This window comes from Vitis vinifera, chromosome 14, assembly GCF_030704535.1.
Source record: "Vitis vinifera cultivar Pinot Noir 40024 chromosome 14, ASM3070453v1".
Classification (NCBI taxonomy): Eukaryota; Viridiplantae; Streptophyta; class Magnoliopsida; order Vitales; family Vitaceae; genus Vitis; species Vitis vinifera.
The window spans coordinates 7748357-7760690 of record NC_081818.1 but is presented as its reverse complement, the minus strand read 5'-3'; the positions used below and the strand labels follow the sequence as shown (position 1 = coordinate 7760690).

The following is a 12334-nucleotide window of genomic DNA, read 5'->3' as shown; positions in this document are numbered from 1 at the left end:
GGTGCAGTAAGTTTGCAGTCTATTGGTACAACTAAATGAACTCTAAATAGGAAAAGATGCAGAATGAAAGTTAAGAGATCATTTATCTAATTAGTTGGTGGTTGATGAATTCTTGTTGATCGAACATCCTTGATTTTATAGGTGTTGACAGAACTTCTGTTTTGTATTAAAGTTTAAGCCTTAGTTCATATACTTATCAAGAAAAAAACTAGAGAAAAAATCACTACAACTTATAGTATTCGAGTTGTTATCCTATGAGATCAACATTAATATATTTAGTTATTGAGTTCAAAATATTAATTGTCCATCAAATTTAAATAAAAAATAAACAAACCAATCTATCATATTCTGTTTGGGGCTTATGCGGTGGTTAGAACAAAGACACATTTGGTTGTGAATTTTAGATAAAGGTATATATCTGCAAGGCCTAATCAAAAGTTCAAGTCACACATTTCCATAATCCATTGTCATAAAAAGTACAATATTGTAAGTTAAAGGAAAAGATCCAAATACATGTCTTATTTGTTTCAATAATCCATATTTGTAGCAATGAAGTACTATTCTTCCTCCTAGTGATAAATATTAATTAATTAAAATAAAAAATGTGAAAGATGATTTTCTAAAATATTTAATGAAATAAATAAAGTAAAAAGAAATGTATTTCGGAATTTTCACAATTTAGTGTTGAATTCATAATGAGAGGGATCTATGGTTTAGGACCAAAAGCTATCTATTAAATATATTTTGGCATGAAAATCTTCTTAATCACACTTTTTATTCTCTCTTTTTTTTTTTTTTTGGTTGCATTCTATAGTAGATAAACAAACATATTAGTCCCCAATTGAGGACTTAGCATAGATTTAAGTTAAAAGAGTGGATTGACACTCGAAATGTTTTATAAAATCCTTGTTTTAAGTATGAGAAAACCTCAATTTTGAGTGTTAATCAAGTGCCTAGAGAATTTGGTGCAGTAACATCAAGTATCATTGCAATGTTTGGTTCACTATCTTAGATTAGTGATGGGAAGAGGAATACTAAAATACCAAAAATGTAGATTTTCATATACATTTGGAAAATCTACTAATATAATATAAATGTCAGTGACAAAAAATTTTTAATCTTGAGGAATGAATAAAAGATTATCAAAAGTTACCAATAAACCTATAAACATTTGTGCAGATTACCTAAGACCTCCTCTTGAGTGAAGCAAATTGGCTTTGAGTAATTTTAGGATTAAGGGACTAGGGTCAATTTAAAAGAGATGAAAAGGTAGAGTACAACATGGCCTTGTTGTTGCAAACTTGTTATTCATGTCTTGTGCCCACTTTTGTCCATTAGACTTGCTAGTAGTATATGTAAGGTAATATTCTTGCTAAAAAATCTCAATTATATATATAGTGCTCAAAAAATGACATAATCAAAATAACTTCATCTAACTAATGATGAGATATAGAAGGAAAGATACAGATATAGAAGAGGAGGAGATGGAGAATCCATCACCATCAAACTGTTTAGAGTAAGGATTTTAATGTTTTGGTATAGAGCTAGACCAAAAGTGAAGTCATTTTTAATTTTATTTATCAAACTATTATATTGAACCAAATGAGTAAAATCTTTAACTAGAAAGCTAGATAAAGAATGACATATAAGTTAAAGAGTATGAGTTATGAAAACATGGTTCCCAAAACATATAACTCTACCTAAAGAAATTATCCTTCTAAAAAAGTGCATAATTGTAGTATAAACTATTATTGAAGAATTTGCATTAAGTCTCAAAACTTTGTTTTTTAATTTTATGTTTTGATACATATCTTAGCATACTAGGAGTAATTCTCCCCATCCGTCAACTCCTCTCTTCCAATTTAACAAACCATATTGGAAGTTGCTTACTAAAGTCTTATTTCAGATAACTTCCAATTTTTGGCTTTAACTAGAAGATGAAGTTGAAACGAAGTCACAATTTTTAAAGGGTAATTTTGGTATTGTAAAAGCCTTATTAGATATGAAAAAGCTTTTTATATAAGTCAAAATAGAACTTCTACAAGAAGTAATATCTTCTTGACTTCCCTATTAAGATAAATTGTTTGAACAAAATTACCTAAAGAGACAAAAAAAAGCTCTTATTGAGCTTAAAAAAAAGCTTTTAACTTCTTAAAAATCGAACCAAATATGGTCTAAGATATATTATTAAATATATACATAAATTTCTATGTACTTTTAACATGCTAAATTCATTGATAAACTAAAAGAACTGCACATATCTTGGTTATCTTATTCAATTTTCAAACTAAAGCTTATGTGTCCTATGATAATTAAAGGCTTCCCATAATACCACATATTAAAGTATTATAATGAAGACAATGGATGGGAAATTGCAAGGCACTATCCAACCCCTATCTTATGAAGGGTGAAACATGACTACTAAGCATAATATGACTCTACATGTTTAATAAACTACATGCATTCTAAAATTAAAGAAAATAATAATATTTAATAAATTCTTTTTAATTTTAAATTTTCTTTTATATTTTAAAGTTTGAGCATTATAATTTAAGAATTCATATATTAAATTGAGTTGAAAGAATATTTTCTTTAATTAATTGTTCTGTTTTTAATTCTATATACAAACGCTTGAATAAAAATAGATATATTTTTCTAATTCCAAAGTCTAACTTATTCAAATATAAGAATTGGAATATTAAATCCTATCAAATCAAAAGTCTGAATTTATGTACCCAAGGAATATCAACTCATCACAATGGTACATCAAAATATAATCTCTCGTTCTTTTAAGATACTTGAGTATATGTTTTTTACTTTTGTCCAATGTTCTAGTCTTGAATTGAACCGATATCTACTCATCATCCCTATAGTAAAGTACACATCTAATCTAGTACATAACATTAAATACACAAGGCTACCCACCATAAAGGCATTGGGTATTTTATTCATGTGATCTTTATCTTTGAATATCTTAGGCTACTAATCTTAAGAAAGATGATTTTCATGCCTAAAGGGTAGCAAACCCTTCTTGGAGTCCTACATCACATACTTTGACCAAAAGCTTATCAATATAGATGGTTTGAGATAATGCAATTTTCGTAGTCTTGTGATCCCTAAGAACCTTAATCCTAAAACTATATTGTGCTTCTCCTAAATATTTCATTTGGAACTAAGTAGATAACTAAATCTTAATTGATGATAGTAACCCTACATCATCAACATACAAGATGAAAAATGCCATCATGTTTCCCTACTTCTTCTTGTATACATAAGGCTTATCTTATTTTGATCAAAATCAAAAGTCTCAATGTTTAATCAAAATGTTTGTTCCATGAGTGAGATTCTTGTTTTAATTCATTAATGAATTTATGCAACATGCATATTAGATGCTATTGGCCTTTTAGTAAGAAATTATCCAGTTACATCACATAGATGCGCTTAGGGATGGCAACTTCACGGGTTTTTCGGGCTACCCGCCCCTATTAGGATGGGTATGGGAGTGTAGTAATTAGGGATTGGGCGAGTTTTGGTTTATTTATTAAAACTTGAATCGGGTTTGGGCCGGGGTTGGGTTTATTTATTAAAACCCGAATTGGGTTTAGGTCGAGGTTAGGTTTTGTAATAACCCGCCTTGCCCCGCCCTGAATGTACAATTTTACAATATACCAAAAAAAAAACCCCTATAAATATTTCTCTTCATTCTCAGGGTTCCTCGCTAAACAACCTCTCTTTTTATCAAACATAGAGATGTTATTCTCTCTACTTCTCTTTCTCACTCTCGACCTTTGTGGAGTCGATTTTTCTCACAAAGGCAGAGCTCAACCAAAATCACACCCACTACAACCCTCCTCCTCAATCTCATTGTACCAGATCTCATAGAGTTTTCATGGCCTCCACTCTTCATTCTACCTCTATGTGAGTTTTTTCCCTATTCGTTTCTTATTGATTTGGAATCTAGTGACACCCATTATTATAATCCTAAATGTGTTTTTCTTGTTGGTTTTATTTCTTTTATGGGTTTTTTCTCTGCTAAATGAATCATTATGTGATTTGTAATTTGAGTTTTACTTGTAGAGATGTTTATAGGTGTCATCAAAAATTGGTTTTTGGTATTTGTATTAACATGGCTTGTTGTTATTTGATCTAAACGTTTCAGATATTGAGTTGAATCTTGTGGGTTCATTGTGATAAAAAAAAATGAGTTTTTTTTTCCTTCAAATTGATTGCAATTTGTTGCATCTTAAGTGACAATTTCTTTTTGGGAGTTGAATTTCATTATGGATTTGAGATTTGCATATGCCAAACAGGGCGCAACAAGGATGGGGACAAGATTATAGTTTTTGTTTGAAAACAGGTTGAGAACGATTACCTTGCCCCGACTCGGGTTTGGGATGGGGATAGAAAATAGTTTTGTATTTTGGGATGGAAATGGGATAGGGGTGCCATGTCCCAAACCCACCCTGTTGCCATTCCTAGATGCGCTCATCAAGATGACCATTAAAAAACGATGTCTTGACATGATATCTTATAATTAAGATGCGTTGCAATAAATAGGAGCATTCTCATAGATTTAAACATGGTTATTGGCAAAAAGGTTTCCTTATAGTCGTAACTGGGTTTCTAACTATAACGTCTAGCTACAAGCCTAGCCTTATATTTTTTAACATTTTCATCTATTGCTCTCTTCCTCTTGTAGACCCACATGCACCCTATGGGTCTCAAACTTTAAGTGCATCTAGAAGATCACAAACTTTGTTGGAATACATGAATTCTAACTCTGCCTCTATAACTCATTGTCGTAGATGAGCATCAACATAGTTTGTAGCTTCATTTTAATATATGGGATCAACTTCATGTTTCTCTCAAATCACCTTGAAAGACTTCAAACCAAATACATGAATATATTTGGTTGTATCCAAGTCACATTCAATGCAAGAGGTGCAAGCTATAATGCTTACAAAGTATAATACATGAAATGATGATAGATAAAAGTGAATAGGAACTTTATTAATAAATAATAAATCAAAAAATTTATTACATCATATCATACTTTTAAAGGCTCTATCCTAACAATCTCCTACTAGCTTTCAAAGGATCATGCCTTTAAATCAAACTAGCTACATATTTGACACCTATGCTATCCATGTCATCATCAACAAGACCTACAATGAGTCATAATACAAGGCTATCAAATTGTCATGACTTCGCCAAACTACTTCATTGTATTGTTTCTCAACCTTGAAAGAGTACTAAAGTTGTGTTAAAGTTAGCAATGGTTTTGATTTACGAGTGAGATCGTAAGTTGATCATATATTCTTTATGGATTAGGTCACCATTGATGAAAGTCGATAGTTATAGGTATTCTCAATAGATGCACCATGATATCTCATGAAATTGAGATATAATGTCATCTTGTGTGATCTTAAAAAGATATGTTCATGTAAACTATGGTCATAGTAGTTCCTTAAATGGAACTTGACATAAGCTGTTGGAGAACTAAGATATGTCAGTTGAGCATGTAATAGGAAGATCTATAACTCAATGATAATAGAGATAGTTTTGAAGGCCTGATAATTTTCACCTTGTTAAACTCTTGACACCCGTTCACAAGAAAACTAAATGCAATAGATAATAAGTCACAAACCCGAGCATTTAGTGTCTCATTATTATTTACATTGTTATTAGAGGGCAGTTGATTTTGTATAGTGATATGTTAAATCAATTTCAAAATTGGGTCTCAATGGTCTTCATTTGAGCTCATATACCTTATTGGCATAGTCTATGAGGATTAGATTGACTATTGGTTCACTTTTGTGTATAAGGGTGTTTTGATAATTACGCAATGTTGTATAGGGGTTAGTAAACAAAGTTTCTGGATTAGGTTAATTGATTAATTAGAAGGCCCTATGGGGTTAATTAATCAATTATGACCTATTTTGGGCTAGATTAAGTGACCTAAACCCTTGGTGGGATCAAGTTACGTAAGCCCAGTTAGGCAACCTTATAAATAACCTAATAGGGTTTAAAGTTTCAAGTTAGTTATCTTCCACCATCCAAAGATAAGAGAGGGACCTAGCCTCACACCCTTCTAAAACCCCCCTGGTTAAGTACCAAGATAAAGGTAGAGTCATCATGATGGAAAATCTTGGGTTTTTAAGACTTTCGAAAAATTCAAGTTTTATCTTCTCTAAATGGAATAGATTTGAGAACACTCTAATATGAGGTAAGTGTATTAATCTTAAAATCTAAATCCTAAAATTTGGGAACAAAGTGATCTAAGATTGTCTTGTATTAGAGTCTTAGGTTAGCAAAAAACATGATAAAACCTTTCTAGGGTGTGGGAACCATTGTTTTGTGGGGTATTTTTGTTGGGAACTCCGGATTACTTCATTCATAGGCCTTGGATCTCATAGGGTGCATGCATCTATTTGTAGGGTTCTCTAGATCTGATGCAATGAAAAATAATCACTTTAAAAACTATTTTAGGATAAAGATTTAAAGATTTGAAACTCATATCTACGATATAGATGCTCTTAGGTTGAATCCAAGCAGGTGAAAAAGAAGTTTGCAGTCTATAGATGTCTCGTACACTTAAAGTATTATGCCAAATGACTCTAATCATGATCTTAGTACTCCAAAGGGTGAGCTTTGGAAAAGAGGAAGCTTTGGCGCGCTCTCTCTAGAGGTGTGATTCACGCTCGACTTCCCAGCCGGATCTTTTAATCAAAAACATTTATAAAACCTATGACCTTATACTGGCGTAGCAAAGCTACTATAGTATAGCAGTTCTAGGGTCGAACTCAGGGATGGGTTTTCACTCTACCAATGATAGACTCTAAATTAGAAATTGATTCTGATGATTTCCTTTAGCACAAACTTGAAATTTAAAAGAAAATAAAATTGTTTTGAAAGTGGTGATTTAAACTAAACTCACATAGAACTAAGTAAAAAGTGTAAGAAAGAAAGTCTCCCGGAGCTAAAGGTTGCTAAGTTCAAGTTCCAGATGCAAAGTGGAAAATTCCGGATTTTTCTCCTCGCATTGGGGATTTAACCTATAGTTATTTCCCGAACTGGTATAGGTTTGACAATGAAGTTTTAATCCATAAAAAGTCACTAGAGATGGTAGTCAAGGTCCATTAATGGCTTAAGACACTATGGGCTATCACCTTGAATCACTTTCCAATGGCTCGTACATGATAACTAATGGACTGATATGGATCTAGCAATAAGCATCCACAGAGACCTTAAGCTTACCATGTATTGGCCAGTCAAAGTGATCCTAAGGGATTTAAGGCAAAACCTTGGCTTTAGAAGCCATTTATGGACTCCAACTACCTGAAGTTAATGCACGGAAACTTTCCACCTTTTAATCTGGACTTTTCACCTAGCTTCCTTTAATCCAAGAAACTGTTGTTTAGCCTCTCATCCTCTGGGAAAACATCCTCAGAGGGTGTTTGGCTTGCAAGAAAATAGAAAATAAAAGAGAGAAAATAAAAGCAAAAGAGATCTCTGTATTTCACTAAGTAACAAATTTTACAATAGTTCGTCTCCTGGAGAAAGCTCCCCGAAAGATATGTTTTCAGTGATTACAAGAGAATTTATATAGGAAGGTAGTTTTACCCTTCCTTGGATACTTCCTAGCTAAGGAATTACATGGTTGGATGAATACAAGGAGAAAATGGAAATTTAAACACAAAAATATCAGAAGAAAAAAGAGTCGGCAAAAATATCCAATTTTCGCACGCTGAGTTCCAATTTCGCATGTTGGTTTGAGGTGTGCGAAATTTTCGCACAGTGGACTGAGGATTTCGCACCTTAAACAGTGGTGTGCGAAATTGTCCCTCAGCTTGATGCAGTTGTCTTCCGAAGTCCATATCTTCCTCATTTCAGCTCCAAATCATACGTGGTTTGAACCATTGGATTCTTGACTTTCTGAGCTTCGAAATGGTATATATAATGTAAAGAATGGACTTCGGGAAGTGCTCCAAAAGTGCACTAAAAGACTGCAGCTGTGTCCCCTGTTTTCATCCCCTGTTTTCTTCTTCTCCATTGCTTCTCCCTTGTAAACTTTGAACGATTAAGGCAAAGGATTATGAGGCTCCATAGCTTGATTTCTTCAAAAATCAAAGCTTCCAAAAGCTTTGCCATGAACTATAAATAGCTCTCCCTCATTCTTAAATTGCTTTGGTGGGCAAAAAGCTATCAAAAAGCACCAAAACTTAACACAATTGTTAGAAATCTGATTGCAAGGGTCCCTAACATGTTAATCGAGTTAAAAGGTAATAATTACTACTCAAGAGTGTTTAAGAGAGCTAATTACAAGCTACAAAATAGCATGTTTTGAGTAGTAATCACTCCCCCCAACCGACATATTGCTAGTCCCTTAGCAATTAAGGAGAGAAAAACTAAGCAAACGTAATAATATATATAAAAGAGGTCATGCAATTCATTCCAAAAAATAATTGAGTGGCATGACTGATATCCAAACACCTCTCACCTGGTGAACTAAAGATATGAAGATTCAAAATGCAATAGGAGTTAACAAAGCTTAAACTTAAACAAAAAGTACAAAGAGTGGAGATTATGCAATTAAGTATCAAAAGAATCTCTACTCTCAAGGTTTCAAAACAAACTCTTCCATAATAAGCTAAGTGTTAATGAAATTAGCTTCCAGATATAGTATATACAACTATCATCACCCTCCAACCTAAGCTTTTCTCGGATATTGGCAACATTAACCAACTCTTAATAGGTTAAGAACGCACCTTCTTATTCACAATTCTTTTTATTTACTAAACTTAACCAATTCACCTATGTAGCAAGCAGAGGATCGATGACTCCCAACCAATCAAGGTTTAGGGCATCGGGTTTTAAAGGCTTTCGCCACCCCTTCGGATCATGCTTAGGTTTCAAGGAAAGAATAGAAGCTTATTCTCTTTTTCTTTTTCTAAGACTCATTGGTCTTTTTCTAAGACTCATTGGTCTTTTTCTAAGACTCATTGGTCTTTATGAGGTGTCCCAACACTATTAAAAAGAGGTTAAGTAATAAACCAAATCAAAATTTTCCTAAGCTTAGAAAGTGAGAAAGTTTTACATCTTATATCCGGGATCTAATGTGCACAGTGTGTGTAAAAGCTCGAAATGGAAGAAGAAAGTTCAAAATCAAAGAGGCTTCAATAGATTATCAACTTTGAAAGCATAAAACAAACTCTAAGACTTAAATAATTAAGTTAAAACTCGACTTATCCTATTTTATTTTTGAGAAATTATCTTTAACAACCAGAGAGAATGATTCAAAAAAAACTTTTTAAAAATTTTAAATTTTAAGCAAAAATCAACTAAAATACCAAAATAACTTAATATCGACAACAAAACTTCCTTTCTCAATTCTCCCCCCCAACCAAGTTGAACATTGTCCCCAATGTTTCAAAAGCGATTAAAAAATAAAGGGAGGAAGTGGTACCTCCTGAGTGTGACAAAGTCTGAGTGTAAAGGAGGTATGGAGTACCTTAAACCACATGTTCCAAGGACAAAAGAGTAATGAGAAAAGGGAATATAATCAAAAAGGATATATATATATATATATATTACTTGGAAAAGAAATATACAATGTATGATTTCAAGTACTATTTCCAATCCCAGTTTATAACACATGCAAAAGCTGGGATTTACAAGTCTAATATATAAAGTAAAACATAAAAAGATCAGATATGAGTGGGGTCATGTGATGGCTCTGCTCTGATCTCCTCCTCAGGTATAGGCTGCTCAGCTGGCAAGCTCTCCTCATCTGGCACTAGAGGCTCGGATGGTGCAGACCTATCATGCCCAAGAGGGGTCTGCATACTCAGATGCTGCTGAATCTGATGAAGGATCGTGGTATGCTGGGACTGAGTAGCAATGATCTGATCCTGGTGTGCCCGAATAATGGCCATCTGGTGGATAATAGAATCCTGAGCAGTGCTCAGTGTCCGCAATGAACGCTCTAAGCCTCTGAATTCCGTAAGAGAAACGGTGATAGTGGGCTCAGATGAAGGAGGAGGTGCTGGGGTAGCTGGCAGGACTGGTGGAGCACCCGAAGTGATAGGAGAAATAGGATGTATAGGCTCAGGAATATGCTCTGAGGTGTGTGCTGCAGGGGCAGGAGGTGGTGTCTCTGTGAGAATCTCATCCTGCTGGGCCTGAGGTATCTGCTCATCTCGGGGTAGCTCTGGAGGTGCAGGCACAGCTGGGGCTCCCTGGGGTGCAAAATAGGCTACCAAGTGATGCCATTTGTCGAGAGAGAAGTCCTCTCGGCAATGGCGGCGCCTCTCAAGACGGGGCTCTTCAGGATAGCCCAAGTGCTCTAAAATCTGGCAGAGGAGCCTCGGAAATAGTAATGGGATGCCGTCTGCCCTCTGAAGCTTCTTCTGATGGACTTTCTCTTCAAAATGAAGAAGAGAAGTCATAATCAAATGATGAGGGCCGAAGAAATAGCCCTCAGAAATCCTGAATAACGCCTCAAGTATAGCTCCTCTCCTCTGAACTTTATGCTGAAGGGGAAATAGGTTGGCACGCAGGAACACATCAATGAGGAGCATCCCAGATGGAAGCTCTCTCCTGGTCAATACCGAGGCTGTAGAAGTCCCCCTGGACAAAATGCGGACCATGTCACTCTGAGAGAATGAGGACCACTCCCTGAAATCTGCCTGAAACACGGGCTCATAAGGTATACGGAGGGCCTCAGCAATGTGGCGAGCTCCAATGGCACCCTGGCGTCCGTCTATGGTAAATTGGATGAGAGTAGGATTGCGGAGGCCTCGAGTAGTCATAGATTGATAAAAATCTATAACTACTCTAGGATAGTAGAATTGCCTAGGAGTGAGAAGATCCTCCATGTGATACCTCTGCAGCAGTCGGAATGAATCTCTGAGCTCTGGCTGCTGTCTGAGGGCCTCTCTATCAAAATAGGTCTCGGAATGGAAGGGTCGATCTCTGCAATCTAAGTTGCCTTCTATCGGTGGTCCAGCTAGCATGGGACGCCTGATAACGGTCTCGAGAGGAATATCCGGAGGAATCCGAGGTTCCTCTGTAGATGGCTCTGGCTGAGGTGCGTGGGATGGCTCTCCAGGACCCAAGACTTTGGTCCTCTTCGCAGGGGGTCGAGGAACAGGGCTCGTGGCCTGATCGACTGGTGGCAGAGGGTGCGTGGGTGGCCTCCTGGTAGGGTATCGGCGCTGAGAAGGAGCTTCCCCCTCAGATGGGGGAATGGCCGGGGCCTGAACAGGCGGCAAAGCTGCGGCTCCCATGGCGGCTCGAGGTGGTCGAGGTGTCGGTGAGGATGGGGAGGCGGAATGGCCTCCTCTGGTCTTCGCCATGGCCGAAATGAAGAGAGGTGGGTGTTCGGGATTCCAGAGGTGTCTTAGCTTGTGCGCGGGGAGACTGTTGAGTTCCTGGGCTTTTGGAGCTCAAGGGTTTATATAGGAATGAGGTTTAAAGGTTTCTGATATTTTAAAATTTTCCAAGGCAACCGAAAAGTCGTTTTTGGACGTTAGGCACAATTTCGGGGGTAAAATTTTAATTTAAAAGTCCGTTTTAAATTTTTAGAACTTAAAATTTTACCGTGCGAAAGTTTCGCACCTTGGTCTGCAAATTTCGCACCTTGGAATTAGGTGTGCGAAAATGGCACCCCTTCAATTGAAGATTTCGCACCTTGGAATTGGGTGTGCGAAATTTTCGCACCTTGAACAGTGGTGTGCGAAATTTTCGCACACCGTTTCGCACAGTGCGAAAATTAGCTTGGGGTGTGCGAAATTGGCACACGTGTGCCAGGAGAGGATTTCGCACAGTGCGAAAATTTTCGCACCTTCCACAGTGGTGTGCGAAATTGGATTTTAGGAAATTCGCACCTTGAAAATGGATTTCGCACCTTGGAATTGGTTTCGCACCTTGAAATTGGGGTGTGCGAAAATTGCTTCCTTTGGCCCAAGGATTTCGCACCTTGGTTTTGGGGTGTGCGAAATTTTCGCACCTTGAAAATGGGTGTGCGAAAATTTGGCACCTTGCTCTGCTTCCTTGGTTTTACTCCCCTGTTCTGCTTTTGAAGAGTTCTCCTCACTTTTCATGATTTTTTCTGCAATTTATCATCAAAATTGACTTGAATTAAGACAAAATAAACTAAGCTTGAGGTAAAATTATAATAAAAAGAAATAAAATTAATGATATAACTATAAAACTATAACAAAAAATTCATGGACTTATTTAGCCCATGATACCCTGTTTTTACTCAGAGTTGTGGTGGTTCAAGGAGGTTGATCTCCTCCTTGTCTGTACTGTAAGGCTCTATGAATGGCTT

General features: G+C 36.1%; 1 protein-coding gene across 1 annotated transcript; it reads right to left on the bottom strand.

Annotated features, from left to right (window-relative positions):
• Positions 1-10566: 10566 nt before the first annotated feature.
• On the bottom strand, positions 10567-11357 carry LOC104881486 (extensin-like). Its single transcript, XM_010661860.1, has 2 exons — positions 10935-11357; positions 10567-10629 (listed from the first exon to the last, which is right to left on the bottom strand). Exons 1-2 carry the CDS (start codon positions 11355-11357, stop codon positions 10567-10569), a joined length of 486 nt encoding a protein of 161 aa, XP_010660162.1.
• Positions 11358-12334: the final 977 nt, after the last annotated feature.